General features: G+C 50.4%; 1 protein-coding gene across 1 annotated transcript; it reads left to right on the top strand.

The window, feature by feature from the left end:
* Positions 1-1,245: 1,245 nt before the first annotated feature.
* RCN1 (reticulocalbin 1) lies at positions 1,246-14,562 on the top strand. The gene is made up of 6 exons (XM_004585430.4): positions 1,246-1,581; positions 5,709-5,902; positions 7,141-7,319; positions 8,873-8,933; positions 11,832-12,031; positions 13,488-14,562. Exons 1-6 carry the CDS (start codon positions 1,337-1,339, stop codon positions 13,593-13,595), a joined length of 987 nt encoding a protein of 328 aa, XP_004585487.4. The 5' UTR covers positions 1,246-1,336; the 3' UTR covers positions 13,596-14,562.
* Positions 14,563-15,487: the final 925 nt, after the last annotated feature.

Here is a 15,487-nt window from a genome sequence, read left to right as displayed (position 1 = left end):
ACTTGCTAAGAAAGGTAGTTGTACCTGTGCTGCCCTCCACAAAGTCGTGACGCCCCTACAGTAGGGTTAAGAAGTGCAGCAGCCCCTTGTGACCTTAGTAAGGTAGGGAAAACTTCCGGGGCTCTGGGGGGGGGGGAGGGTTCTCTCTTCAACCTCAGGCTAGTTTTCTAGGAATTCTTCAACTGGGTGGGGCTTCAGAAATCCACTGATCTTGAATGTAATCTCCAAGGCGGTAGGGAATGTGCGTTTTGAGCAGGGGTTGGGGTGGAGGCCCTGGGCTTCCCTGAGAGTGAGAAGGTAACACCGTTCTAGAGCTGCGCACCTCCAGATCCCAAGACGCAGCCGTCAGCCACCTGCAGCTCCGTTCCGATTCAGTAAAACCCCTGCTGTACGTGGTTCGAGCGCTGCACGCCACTTCCTGCCTATCAGGCAGCCCAGAGAGCAAACATTTCCGTCACTGCAGAGCTCGGTGGGATCTGACCCTACCGCATCCGTAGCAGGACCCTCGAATCGAATGTACAGCTAAAATGGGATGCGGGTAGCGAGTGCTTGTGTGAAACGAGCTGCCAGCGGAAACATCAGCCTCGGATATGCCGACTGAGGGGGCACAGGGCTGCCCGCCAGCGTGGGCCCGCAGGACCCCTAGCACAGGGACCCCGACTCACTCAGCCCTTCCTCCTCGCCCCAGTTCCAGGGGACGCCATCCAGACAGGTCTCGTTCCAGGCCCTCGGGGTCGTAGCCAGACATCGCAAATTTTGCTCGGGGAGGATTCGTCTTGGGCAGCTCTTGGGGCGGGGGAGTGGTGAAAGGGGTCAGGGACTGAGCTTGGGGTGCGGGGCTGGCTGTTCAAGTGGCGGTGCTGGCTCCTGCCTTCGCGTTCGCCCAAACTCGGTGACTGGGGCGGGGGCGGGGGCGCGTTGAGCTACTGCGCCCAAACCATCTGTTGCTCCACAAAGAACTTCTTCTCGGTCTCCCAGGAGCCCTCCAGTCCCCAGCCCGGTTTGCCTGGGCCCGCCCCTCCGCACGAGATCGCGGGGAGGGGCCGCCGAAGCGAAACCCGAGCCCGGCGCCCACCACCCGAGCCGGCGACGTGGCTCGGGGGACCCGGCCTACTGCTCGCGGGCCGTCCCCCGGCCCGGCCGCGGCCAATGGGCTCGTGAGCGGGGCAGCCCTGCGCGGCTGGGCGCAGGCCGGGGCGCGCCCCCCTCCGCAGGCGCCCGGGGCGGGCACTGCCGCGGCGCTGCGGCCCGCCCCTTCCCCGCCGCCGCTGCTCCGGGAGCCGCCGCTCTCGCCGCTCGCTGCAGCCTGGCTCGCGGCCGCCCTCTCGGCGGGACGATGGTGTGCGGCCGCCGCCTGGGGCTCGCCCTGGGGCTGCTGCTGGCGCTGGCGCTGGCGCCCCGGGCGCTACGGGCCAAGCCCACCGTGCGCAAGGAGCGCGTGGTGCGGCCCGACTCAGAGCTGGGCGAGCGGCCGCCCGAAGACAACCAGAGCTTCCAGTACGACCACGAGGCCTTCCTGGGCAAAGAGGACTCCAAGACCTTCGATCAGCTCACGCCGGAGGAGAGCAAGGAGAGGCTGGGGTGAGGCCACGGGGCCGGGGCCCCCCATGCAGGTGCCGGCCGCACCCCCCGCCCCCCAGAGCTGGAGCCCGGGCTCGCGGGGCGTGGGGGGCTGGCGGGGCAGGGTCCCCGCGAGCCTCTCGTGGATGTCGCCGCCACGCCCCGGCTGGAGGCTTCTCTGGGGGGGGGGGGGAGAGGCGAGAACGTGGCAGCAGGGCTGGAGCCAGGGCGGCGAGGGCCCGCCCCCTCCCCTGGTTGCATCAGAAGGGACTGGAGAGCGAGTACAAAAGGAGAGTTTGTCAGAGAGGTCCTGTGGTGACTTGAGTGCTCCCCCCACCCGTGCACTTCTTCTCTTGCCCCCCATTCCCTGAGAGAGGGCTGCGACCTTCTCTAAGAAGAGGGCGGGGTGGGGGTGGGTAGGAGGCAGGGTGGACATATATGGGGAAAGGATGAAGGCTGCAGGAGATGGAGGTTTGGGCTGTGGAGTTGTCGCCTACTGCCCCCTAAATCTGACGTCAGGACTTAAAAAAAAAGCCAGTTGTGGAGAAGTCACAGGTAGGCACAGGAGATAGGAATGAGCAGCCATGGGAACTGGTTTCCAAGTGTCCATCCGAGCAGTGCTCACAGAGCCAGCCACTCAGTTCTCTGGCCATGTTGGGGGAGGGAGAGAGAGAGCTGAAGGCTGGCAGGGGCAGTGGCAAAGCTTTTGAATCCAGAGCCAGAAAGATCCTGGGACACCCTGGCCCCACCTCAATCCTCAAGAAGACACTTGAGACATTGTACAAAGTTCCCAGGCAATCTTGCCACAGCGGGGATCTGCGGCCAGCCTGGTCCCAGCAGATCCACCTGCCCTGCTGACTGGGCACTCAGTCCCAGGACCTGCTTTAGGTGGAGGCCCTTCATGTCCTCTGTAGAAAACAACACAGCCATCCCTGTGCCTGTGGGGGCTCCCAAATGCCAGTGGGCTTAGTTAGGCTCTGAGGATAAATTACACCTATTGTGTAGGTGTACCATCTGCCTGCTCAGATAAAAAAGATCTTTGAACTTCAAAGTCCCCTTGAAACAATCACCTTTTATTTTCTGGAGAAATACTTTTTCTGCTCCTTAGGGGGCTCTACAATGGGGGCCATTGAGAAGTTCAGTCTGTCCTATTGTTTAGAGGCACTTGGTGACTGATTCACTCAATGGCAGCCATTAGATATTGTCACCGGAAAGGAGGAGGGAGACAAGTTGAAAACCTCCATCACCCTAAGTGAGCCTAGCAGTGATGACAAGTGCCTGTGGAGTTGGTCTGGGTCACACTTATGTGTATATACACATGACTCCAGTCATCCTTTCAGGGAACAAATACTTGCAAGGCCACTGTGTGCCAGGTACCAAGCAATGGTGGCATGGAGAAACCACAGTGCACACCCCTGGAAGGAACCTCAGAAGCAGGTGGGGTCACCTCAGCAGATGGAATGATTCAGAGCTTGTGTGAGGGTCCAGGCAGGAGAGACATCACCCAAGAGAAGAGCTCGTTGAGGGAAGTCTGGAGCCCTGTTCTGGGGCGTGAGGAGTGTTGAGGCTGTAAAAGGACAGGCGAGAGGTGGGAAGTGGGAGTGGAAAGCCAAGGCAGACACAAGGACCTCGGCCTGGTGAAGATGGGATGCCATCCTGTAGGTGGCTGAAGTGTCGTACCCTCACTGAGGGTACATCCACATGGAGGGTGGCACTGAAGCACTTGGGGTGACCACGGGCAGGGGAGATGTGATGAGTGCCCAACCTGTGCTTGGTCCATCCTGATGGCAGGAGAAGGTGAATTCAGGCATGTGAGAGGCAGACGGGCAGCTCCTGCCCTTGCCTGGGTGTGGGGAAGAAGAGGGAGGGAGAATTGAGGGTAATATCCCAGTCTCTGGCCCGAGTCACCAGGGCCTTCCTGGATGTCCCTTCATGTGGAAGACAAACCTAGGCCAGAGGTGGGCTACAAGTGTTGGAAATTGTGAGTCCAGTTTGGAGTGCGGCTGAGTGTGTAAGAAGCCACGCCTCTGTCCACAGCTCTTGTTCCAACAGCCCCATCACAGCCTGGGCTGCTGAAGAGAGGACTCGCTGGATCCGGGCAACTTTGTTACTATCCCCTGATCCTTGGTTGTGAAGGTGTGACAACCCTCAGGCCCTATGGAACAACCAGACCAGAGAGGTGTGAAGTGGGTTGCACTAGGACACAAGTATGCCACAGGCTTTGAACAAATTGTGCCTTATTTGCTCTTCTATGAAGCCGGAGAGAGGCCAGGGCCAACCCCGACTTCCAGCTCCTCGTGCCATGAGCCCCCGCTTTCCAGCCAGGTAGTCAGCATCTGCCGCAGGGCTGCTCAGTGCTGTGTGATGGCTGCCAGGGCATTTTAGGGTTGCCATAGAGACCTTGCTCATTTCTGTTCTCTATTCTGTTCCCTGCCGAGTGTTTACTTAGTTCTCCACCCACAACGATCTAGAACTTTGGCTTTCTTGAGGAAAGGCCCTTTTGCTCCCTGCACCCCACTACCTACACACGATATAGTCCTTGGGAAGTAGGTAATCCAGTTTACAGGTAGGGAAATCGAGACTCATGTCTTTTGCCCATAATCGCATAGGTAATGGATCATCGGAGCCAGGGCCAGCAGCCACGGGTTCTGATGGAAGCATTCTGATCTCTCCCATCATCTCACTCTTGAGATCCTTAAAGAGGCATGCGAAGATCTTAGTTATTCTTCCAACAGATTTATCTGTTGAGCCCCTGCTACATGTCAGATTTTACTACACCCTGAATTTGGGGGAAGGAGACATGTTAGATGTTGTTCCTTCCCTCCAGAAAAGGGATGTGTTGTCTGAAGTTGCTAGCCATGGCCTGTTTCTCATTTGGTCTGGGGTGACCAATGGGCACCTCACTGTGGTGCTGCCAGGACTGCAGCAGTGCCTGGCACACACTAGGTGAGCTCAGCTCTACGCAGGGTGAAGAGATTCTGCTGGGTGTGGCTGGAAGTTCCTGGAAAGAAGCCAGAAGGTGCTTGCAGCTCCATCAGTTGGTCTGGAGATCTGTTACAACTGCAAATGAAGGGCTGTTTTAGGGCTGAGAGGTGCTTGGGCTGGTTAGGAGAGGGAGATGATTATTCAATCTCTGCCTTCACTCTCCCTCTCCCCAGTATGGCTACAGCACGTTCTGTCCATCCCACTAGGAAACTGACTCTTTCCCACTTTTTAATAGAAGACTAACTGCCAATTAGAATTTATGTTGACAAGGCCTAGAACTCCCACTGGAGTTCATAGAATTCCAGCCCCAAGTAGAGAAGTGAATGCACACGAAACTTACTAATTATAAGCAGTAGAGTGTGGGTGCCACTGAGGTTTCCAAGGAGATGGGGACTGTCTGGCCTAGGGATGGACAGTAGTGAGTCCCTGGCCCAAGCCTCTTCTGTGAGCCCAGCAGTTTGGGGGAGCCCATGGGCTGGCCAGCTGTGGAGCTGGAGACGGCAGGAGGCCTGGCTCCCGAGTTGTGTTGGGAGCTGCAAGGGACCGGCAGTGAGGCTGCGCACCTGGTCAGCTTTCTCCATTGGCTTCTGTAGTGCCCGTGCCCTTTCATCCCTGACATTTTGTGCTTTGAACAGTCAAATCTGTTCTCATTTTTGTTTCTTAAGAAAAAACTTACTTTAAGGTTTCCCCAGACTTTCCCATTTTTTTGGATTGGGCCCTGGAGCCAGAAAACCTGGGTGCTTACCCATTTGCACAAAAAGGGTGTGATCGCTCGACTTCTGTGGCCTTCACTTCCCATTGCTCTACAGTAAGGGAGTTTGACTACCTCAGGGGAGCCCCATAGGCTTATCTTGTGGAGCAGATTGGATCAGTTGGAAATGGCCATCCCAAGGGTGCTATCCTGGGAAGAATTCTGAGGTCTTGTATAGGTTTATCAGGACGGAGGGTCGTGACCTGTTAGTAGTGTCTGCCACTGGCAGTGAGGTGGGAGAAGTGTGTCCACTTGAAAAGTTTCACCTCTCCGATCCTTTCGGAACCACTGCATCAATGCTTCTGTTGTAGGCTTTTCTGTAGACTTTGCCAGCTTTCTGGTCCAAGATCACATGAACCTGGATGTATGTAATTTTTTTGCCTTGTGTAATTTTTTTGTCTTCTTACTGCAGGAAGATTGTTGATCGAATCGACAGTGATGGGGATGGCTATGTCACCACAGAGGAGCTGAAAGTTTGGATCAAACGGGTGCAGAAAAGATACATTTATGATAATGTTGCCAAAGTCTGGAAGGATTATGATAGGGACAAGGATGATAAAATTTCCTGGGAAGAATACAAACAAGCCACCTACGGTTACTACTTAGGTAAGAAGCTCTATGAGAGGGATCACACAGCTGGGGCCTGGGCATCAGCTTTTCTGCAGATGAGCTACTTTCTTCTGGCTGTGTTGACACCCTTTGCAGCGATGTCATAACCTCCTAAGGAGAAGCTGCTTGTGTAACATCTTCTGCTTACTAAGAAATGTACTGAGTTGCTTCTCTGAGTTCATACAGTGGGGGAGGGGGCGTGAGGAACTAATAATATTCCGGGGCAGGCATCCAGTCTAGCAGCTAAACTGCCCATTAGAACACCCACAGCTCTAATTGGATAGCTGGGGTTTAGTCCTTCACTCCAGTGCTGACTCCTGCTTCCTGCTGATGTTGACCCTGAAAAGCTGTGGTGATGGCTCGGGTGATTGGGTTCCTGCCATCCACATGGGAGACCTACATTGAGTTCCTGGCTCCTGGCCCTTGTAGGCATTCAGGAATTGAACCAGCAAGTGGGAGTTCTGTCTCTCTGCCTGTCACTTGTTTCCATAAAGCTTTTAGGTTGCTGATACGTTTGAGTTTGCTCTCTGGGGCACACACAAAGAGAACAGAAGGGATGTGTGTAAGCTGTGAAATTCTAGACAGCAAGGATAGAGTGGGCTGAAGCAGTCAGGGAAGGCTTCCTGACAGAGGGTGCTTTGAGACCTGGGCCTTGAAAAATGGGCTTACATTGGGAGAAATAGACTTGTTCATGGAGAATGTGGGCCTATGGAAGGGCGCAGATGTAGCAGGGTGTTCAGTGATGGCCAGGGCTTCAAGATGAAGGAGGCTAGACTAAGGGAATGAGGGAGTGTTTGCAAAAGCCCTGGGATGCAAACCTGTTGGGTGCACGGTAAAGACAGTGAGGAGTGAAGATGCATGCATGGACAAATGCAGGGGATCTTAAAAGCCAGGCAGGAACATTTAGACAAGATGTCATGGGTACCAGGGAGCTTTTGAATGTTATAAATCAAGGAATGACATGATGAAAGCAGAGTTCAGCAAAAAGAAGTAGGGCATTGGGCTGTGCTCTTAACCATTGGTGTTAATGCTCCTGGTAAGTCACCAGGGCCTAGGTCATGGGATGGCTTGGATGGCCAGACAATAGAGACATCCTTAGCTGAAAGGTTTTGGAGAACTTGGCAGGGCAGGAGCTTGCATCCAATGTGGACCACTGGGGCTCAAAGCATGGGTGATCCGGAAGGAAGTGCTTTCCTTAGCAGCACAGTTGTAACCTTTCTGCATTTGTCCTGCAGGGAACCCCACGGAGTTTTCTGACTCTTCAGATCATCACACCTTTAAGAAGATGCTGCCACGGGACGAGAGGAGGTTCAAGGCTGCAGACCTCGATGGGGACCTGACGGCCACTCGGGAGGAGTTCACAGCCTTTCTGCACCCCGAGGAGTTCGAACATATGAAGGAAATTGTGGTGCTGGTAAGATCGGTGACGAGAAGAAAGTTGGAGGCCTCTGAACTGGGGGCCACTGGAGTATCTGTGTACCCAGGATGGTAGCCAGGGCAGACAGGCTGCTGTGATAGGCAGCCTTTCGCAGTGCTCAGGGAATACAATGGAAACTTGCTTCTTGCTTATTCTAAAGTCCAGGATAGATGGTCTTAGCCGCATAGATCGCTTGGGCAGTTCACATCTGAGTACTGTCAGATACCCAAGTCACTTCTGTGTTGTGGCCTCAGGCCCCTCCTTGGAACAGCCACCTGTGAGAGAGGCGAACAGGAGGACTGAGGAGAGGGTACCACACCTCTTGGCTCTCTGGCTACAGACTGGCACGACCCTTCTGCTTAGATTCCAATCTGGTCCTGCCTAGGTATGAGGAGCCTGGGAAAGAGAGTTCAGATATGTTCCTAGAGAGAACATGAGTTTGGTGAGCAGCTAGCTCAACTGCTGTGTTTTTCCACTTTAAGGGAGTTAGAAAAAGGCTCTGAAACAAGGATGCATTGTATTATTAAAACCATGTGGAAACCTAAATAAGTAGTATGGCTGGATAGGATGCTGCCTTTGTGGTGGGTATTTGGAAGGAGGAGGGATCAGACCCCAGGCTTAGGGTGGGACGTAGCTGTGTAGGCTCTGAACATAGCTATTTCCTGTCTTGCCGTGTCCCATATGTCTTTTTTTTCCCCCTATGGCAATCAAATACATTCCATCACTTGTTCCCTGGGCCCATGTCTTGATCCAGTTCCACCTGCCCTGGTGTTAGGAAGTAGGTGGTGAAAGCTTTGGTTTCTAATCAACCATGGGTTGTTTTAGGGACCCAGTTAGTGGTTGGATGGGTCCAGCTTTTGCATCAGGCTTCATCTCCATAAACACCATGACCCTAATGGCTGGGCTGTGGCTCTAATAATCATTTGTTTATCACCCAACATCCATCAGGTCCCTTGCCAGAAGAAGACAAAGATGGGAAATGATCCTCAAGTAGATTGTCTTCAGGTTCACTGAACTGTACACTCACTGAATTACTGACTATGGTTGACAAAAGGAAAAAAAAAAAAAAGCCTACCTAAGGAGTCAGATACACTAAAACCAGAATATATTTAAAAGTCAGTACTACCTACTTTTATTTTTTAATTATCCACTATTTCCTGTTTCTCTGACACCAACCCAGAGTTCATGTTCTAGTTAGCACTAGAATCCTGTCTGTGATCAGCTAACCATGTAGTTCTTACTTTGGGTTCCTGGCAGGTCCCTCAAGGGAAGAACAGGTGGGAGGAGGAGATGGTTGATTTGGCAGACTTACTTGATATAATCAAAGCATCCCAGGAAGAGAGAATGCTCTGTTCCTGAAAGTGTGGGGTGGAGGGTGTAGGCACAGAAACCACTGACAGATAAGCAACTGATGCCCAGGGAGGTAAGGAGGTGAGCCAGAGGTCATCAGACATTCAACCATTGAAGCTGGACAGAGCAGGACAATAGGACTCGCAGTTTGAATTCCAGCCCATGGCTCATCTCACATTCTGTTTTCCCTTTGCTCCTAGGAAACTCTGGAAGACATTGACAAGAATGGGGATGGCTTTGTGGATCAGGATGAGTACATTGGTGAGTGCTGAGCCTGGAGGCCCTCTCAGCTTTGCTGCCTGGGAGACAGTCCTCCACCCCCATGTCTGGCTACTTCCTCCAGATGTTGCTGAACAACAGGTGCAAGTCTGTAGGTAGCACTGCTGTGGTCTCCCAGTGTGGAGGGCATTCCAGCCCAATTTGTCACATCCACTCCAGTACTGTAGTATCAGGAATATGCTCACTGAGGAAGAAACCAACAGGCTCCCTACCCCCCGCCAGACTGACCACCCGCTGGATCCACTGGAGAATGGGATTGGAAAGCCCACAGTTGCTTGAGGCTGGAGCAGATTCCAGAATCAGACCATGATAATGGAGCCCTGAAGCTGTGTCAGCGCAGCTGTGGTCAATGTCACTGCTTGGAGACTCCAAGGCAGCCCTCTTGTCCATCCCTTTACAAAGAGTACAGCTGCCCAACAGCATGGCCCATGGGATTTTCCTTTCTTTGGGGTGGAGTGGGGGCAGGGACCTAGCATGCTGTGGAGGACTCCAAATAGCAATGTCAAGAATAGTGTCTTCAGGTAACTGAGTACTGACCAACTGAGATTCAGGGTTGGGGACTTTGGCTCAAAAGTCATGTTTGCTGGGTCGGGGGCTTCCCAGGAGCCCTGAAGCCCCAAGCCTCAAGAGCCAGAGTGGCAGTAGGGAAATTTCCCCTTGACCCCCACCAGCCACCATGGCATATAACTCGTATCACAGGCTGCCTTCTCCATGCCAGCTCTGCTTTTCCCATCCCAGGGAGGTAGAGAACTTTTGATCAAGGGTTGACCTATGGAAGAGGGATGAGATTTATATCAGTTAATGTACATACTTTACAGAAGCACCTGATTACCTCCAAATGAATATCCAGAGACCGGGCCGCCCTGTCTCCGGTTCCATGGCCATGGCATTTTGCCACTCCATACCTAAGAACAGGTGCTTTCGGTAATGATGGACAGAGTTGCTTCCAAGCATTGGAAGCTTTGCATTTGATTGTGAGAAACTGAACTCTGTTCCCTGTCTGTCATTGGTACCAGACAGGTAGCTCTCACCACAGTAATTAAAGTGATCTTGGTGGCAGCACCTTTGCAGCATAGCAGATGCTGGCGGCCACATCATCGGCTTGAGCAGCAGAGCCGTCCTCTGGCCGGGTGCACATACACTGCCAAGCAGTGATGGAATTAGGCTGACAGAAGAGACTGAAGGATTAAAACAAACAATGTGGAGCTTTTGATTAAAAGTGTGTACTTTTCCCAGCCCTCCTGAACTCTGCATTGAAATGGTGCAAAATCAGGGACAAAAGTCTTTGAATAGCTTTGCCTAAAAGAAATACTCCTAAAGAAATACTCCATTCTGTAACATGGGGCGCTGGAGAGAGAGGGGGCCATGTAGGTTGGAAATCGAATTCTGAGTGACTTGTTATCACGGGTATAAGATGAACTGACTTGTCCAGGAAGTGATTTCATTTCAGAGACATCTCTCTAGACAGAGCTGATGGTGGTGTGGGATAATGGGCAAGGTATTAGAATTAAGAGTCTTGGCTTCTTCACTTAGTAGCTGTGTGGACTCAGTTTTCCTCATCTGAAAACTGGGAGTAGGTAGCACTCATCCTTGGAGGATTGGATGAAGCTCAGGATGTATCTGATTGTTCTTTCTCAAATACAACATGCCCGTGCCAGGCCTGGGTCTGTCTGATAAGTGCCCTTGGAGCAAGCATCTCACATCTGCTTTTCCTTCATTACTACCTGCTGCCTGCACCACCTGATGTTTCTCTTCTATTCCTCTGTATTGAAGCATTAGCACAGAGCATGTTGCATATTGAAGTTTTTTTCTTATTCCTAATTTCTATGTTTGATTTTTTAATAGATGTAATCCCAGCTTTCTACTTCATATATTTAACAATGGTTCAAAGGAGAGATATTTGCATCCAGTCAAGTTACTATTTTTAAACAATGGTTCACAGTGGGATTTTCAGATAGTATATGACAAGCTCATACTGAAACTTTGGTATGAAAAATTTTCTCTATATTGACTCTTCATTATAACATCTTTTCCTATTTAAAACTTTTTCCAAGGAGGGTTTTATTTTTCATTTTTTTTCACCATTTGACATTTCTAAACTGTGCTTCCGTTAAAGAGAAACTGCCCCCAGCATTTTTCTTTTCCAGCAAGACCTAATGCTAAAATAAGCAATGCATAAATGTCTCCTTCCATTTTTTTCCTGCCATTTTGTAAAGTGGGGATAATGATCTGTTTTAGAGAATTGTTCAGTGTGAAATAAAATGACAAGATATATACAACAGCAGCACTAAACAGTGGTTAAGAACACTTGGGTTGGAAGCAGAATGACCATGTTCCCCGCAGCCTTGAGCTCATCCTTCCACGGTTCATTTGATAAAGCCATGCATCAGTGTTTTCACCTGTGAAATGGGAATAACAACGCCACTTCCTTGATCAAATCAATTGGAAAAATGTATCGGGAATGCTTTGTGCCAAATCTGGACTTTTGAGAGTTCACCATGTTGGTGTCTGTGTGGTTTTCACCTAGATAGTGCCAGGCTTTGGCTGGCAACGGCGTTCATGCCAATGACATATTTGCTCTTCATTATGATTTGTAAAAGTTTCTGCTTTGTGTAGTCAAGGAAACGTAAGGTTCAGCCACTTGAATCAGGTAGCTGAATCTCAGGCGCTGAACTAAGAGCTGGAATTCGCCTTCTGGCTCCTGAGATTGTGTCTGTCTTTTCTGTCATGTGGCCTTCTCAGGGGCTCAGTCATTGCATTGTGAGCCCCAAGAAACTGTCCTCTGGCAAGGTGAGTTAGGTCTGTTGATGGCTGTCTTCCTTCAGAAATGCGGCAAGCTGAGATTTCTGTTTTGTAACTTAAAGCAACTTTCCCTTCCAGCGGATATGTTCTCGCACGAGGAGAATGGCCCTGAGCCAGACTGGGTTGTGTCAGAACGGGAGCAGTTTGATGAATTCCGGGACCTGAACAAGGATGGGAAGTTGGACAAAGATGAAATTCGCCACTGGATCCTCCCTCAAGATTATGACCATGCACAGGCCGAGGCCAGGCACCTGGTGTATGAGTCGGATAAGAACAAGGTATTTCCTGCGCTTCTGTCCTCATTGATTGAAGGAACGAAGTTTAGATAAGACTAGATTTGTTTGCTTCTCTGGCAATAGTGTGAGCCTGTGACAGTGTCCTTATTGACTTTTCTTTGTTGCCTTGCAGTGGAGCCCTGGAGATCTGAGCCAAAGCAGTAATAAGCCATGGGGAGTTCTTGCAGCCCAGATGTTCCTAGAGAGCCTGTTAGGGGCCACAGGCTTGTCCTCAGTCATGCCTAGGACTGCAGAACCATTAACTCCTAACTCTTTTGTGGGTGGGACATGGATTGGAGAAGTATATTCTACGTTGCCCTCAGAGGAGCTTGTTCATCTGTTTGCTCAGTCACCAAATATTTGTTCAAGATATTTGTTATTATACACATAAAGGCAGAGAGAGATATGGAGAGACTGATAGTGAGTGAGGTCTTCCAACCTCTGCTTCACCCCTGGCAACAGCCATGGCCAGGCTAGACCTTGTCAGGAACTTCTGAGTCGCCCATGTGGGTGGCAAGGACGCAGGTACTTGAGCCATCACCTGCTGCCTTGCAGGGTGTGCATCAGCAGGAGACTGGTGCGCCAGTGGAGGCAGGACTTGATCCAAGGCACTCCGAGACGGTAAGCAGGTATCTCAAGTGGCAGCTTAACTTGCTGTACCACAGTGCCCACCCTGGTCGCCACATGGTGCTAGGCACAAGGAGTTCTACCCCGCTGAAGTCCAGAAATGCTCAGATAAGCTCACATTTCCAGATCCAGTGCCCAAGATTTCAAAATATTCAAATAAATAAGTTTTATAAAAAAGAGAAAAATACCTCACCTCTTACCAGTTTACTTATTGCTCCAAATTCTCAGGCTACAGAGTTAGGCCTTGAAAGGGAAGCCAAATTCTCGGGCCTATTTTGGGTGGGCCACACTGCCTCTGGACAGACATGGATTCTAGCTGCTCAACTACCCACGAACTCACCTGATGAGCTTCAGTGTAGCTTCCTCACAGGAGGCTGTTCCAGCTGGGAGCTCTGCAGGGCTGAAATGGGAGATGAAGGAGGTGCCAGCAGCTTCTGGAATTCTTAAATGAATTATTTTTTTTTTCATTTCATTTGAGGGAGAGTGTTATCTTCCGTCTCTGCATTCACTCCCCAAAGGCCTGCAGCAGCTGGAGCTGGCCCGACAAGGAGTCTGGAACTCAATAGGGGTCCTCCACATGGGTGGCCTTGAGAGGTCACCTGCTGCCCGCCCCACCACCCCCATTAATGAAAACTAAATCACAGTGAAACCAAGACTTGAACCAGACACTGTGACACAGGATATGGGCATCCCAAGCAGCAACTGCACTCCTCCACCAAACACCTGTCCTGGTGCTGAATTATTAACGGTGATACCCGAGACACTGCCAGTGCATCCAGTACCACAACTATCACGTGAGCAATTCCTGATAGCTGTATTCCCTCTCCCACAGGATGAGAAGCTCACGAAAGAGGAGATCCTGGAGAACTGGAACATGTTTGTTGGAAGTCAAGCTACCAATTATGGGGAAGATCTCACCAAAAATCATGACGAACTTTAATAGACAACTCACCGTAACCTAGAGACCATCACAAGCTTGCTTTTGTTGTCATGGATGGCTGTTGCTACAGTTGTCTGATTCATAGCATTTGTATCACCCTAAAATCAAGTTGATACCTCAGATGGGGGTAAAAATTGTTTTCCACTCCATCACTATTCTTTCAGTAAGATAGCTCTCAAGATGCATTAAGATCTTGGTAAATTGTAATTCTTTACAGGGATACACTGCTACAATATTACATATTTTTTTCTGTGCAATTTCAAGAGGGAATAAAACTTGAAAAAAAAATCCCTGTTATTTGGAAATTGGGAGGGTTTGGGGAGGGACAGCCTCTAGGATGACATCTGTATTTAACTACCAGATTTTTGACATTTGTTCCTGTACAATAATTGGTCCAGGAAAATTCTGGGATGCAGAAGCAGTATCATCTTAGGTCATCTTATTTCACAGCTAGTCTAATATTTCATATTCTTTCTTCTTCACTTTCTATCTTGAGCTGTTACTGTAAGTGATATATAAAACCTCTGTGGGTTTTTCTATATGGACCTGTTAATGTGCACAATAAACCCACATTTTATTTTGTTTTTTATAACAAGAAGCAATCAGGAAAGATAATGTGAAAAAGAAAGGAATTTTATAGGTCAGGAACAGATAGCTGAACATTAGGCATTTCAGGAATTGTAGCGAAAGATACATTTTCCCAGCATGTAAATGCACTAGGTCTGATCTTTGAAGCAGTGACTAGAACAACATCCATTTCCTCAGGATCTAGTTGGAAGGAGGCAATGGCATTCTGGATCACATTCCATCCATCCAGAGATCCCAGGATCCTGGGGCCTGCAAAGGAGTTCTTCTACCAAGGGGTTAGGGTCTGTGCTACCAACCAATCAGGCAGTCAGTCTGAAAAGCCACCTTGTAAACTAGAACTGAATGAAATAAAGGCTCCCCTGGAGGGTTTTCTACTGTGTCTTGTGGTGTCTTGCCTTCTCAGGTCGTGTTGTTACATCATGTAGAATTATACAGGTCAACAGGTTCTGTGAATTGAATGATAAATAGATTTTTGTTTAAACCCAATTACTAGGATGTTCATACCATACCCATATTTACTAACTTAATAAATGTCTATAATTTCCTTCTTTCTCTATGCAGCTAGGGAATCTGCAGATCTTTTCAACTCTAGAACATTTCTTACGTTTGTTGGAAAAGCCGTACTTCTTCCCAGGGTCTCTGAAGTGCTTCCCAGCTGACCAGCACTGGCTCCCAGCCTCCCACTTACCTTGCCATATCCCAGTGCCGTCCTTGAAAACAGCAAGGTTATTCACAGGTCGACTGTGTGCACTTGCTGTTCCCTCAGAACATCCCTCTCCCACGTGCTCCAGTGACTCAGGGTGACTCCTCAGTGAGACCTCCTGACGCCACTACTCGATACCCCCCCAAAGTCCACCCCTGCCAAGTCCTGATCCCATGTCTCCATTTTCCCCGTAACTGTGTGTGTGGGCTGTGCTTCCTGTGCACATGACCATGAAGTGGGTGGTTTACACCCATGGACACCTGCCCTCAGCTCTGTAGTAGGAGTCATTCCGAAGCCTGCACGGGAGAAACCTCCCTTGTTCCCTGCAGCTGGTAGTGACTCTAGCAGTCCCTCAGCTGGTGGCTGCATCACTCCTGTCTCTGCCCCGGCCCTCATGTGGCCTTCCCTGCTTCTGGGTTTCTCTTTGATGTTTCTCTTAGGACGACTTGTCATTGTGCTTGGGGCCTGTTTGCACAATGTAGGACGATATCTTGAGGGCCTTCATTGTATCCTCCAGGACCTCACGGAAGGTCAGGTTCAAATGGTTTGGGGAAGGCAGGAGGTCCTGAGGTTGTCTGGCTTTCTTGCAGCCTCCTCGAAA

This window comes from Ochotona princeps, chromosome 4, assembly GCF_030435755.1.
Source record: "Ochotona princeps isolate mOchPri1 chromosome 4, mOchPri1.hap1, whole genome shotgun sequence".
Classification (NCBI taxonomy): domain Eukaryota; kingdom Metazoa; phylum Chordata; class Mammalia; order Lagomorpha; family Ochotonidae; genus Ochotona; species Ochotona princeps.
The sequence above is the reverse complement of the archived record's forward strand: the minus strand, read 5'-3'. Positions and strand labels throughout refer to the sequence as shown.

Excerpts from the sequence above, each read along its gene's own strand:
- RCN1 (XM_004585430.4), top strand. The coding sequence starts at position 1,337 with ATGGTGTGCGGCCGCCGCCTGGGGCTCGCCCTGGGGCTGCTGCTGGCG. Across the intron at positions 5,903-7,140 it reads CACCTACGGTTACTACTTAG|GGAACCCCACGGAGTTTTCT; the intron begins GTAAGAAGCTCT and ends TTTGTCCTGCAG. Across the intron at positions 8,934-11,831 it reads GGATCAGGATGAGTACATTG|CGGATATGTTCTCGCACGAG; the intron begins GTGAGTGCTGAG and ends TTTCCCTTCCAG.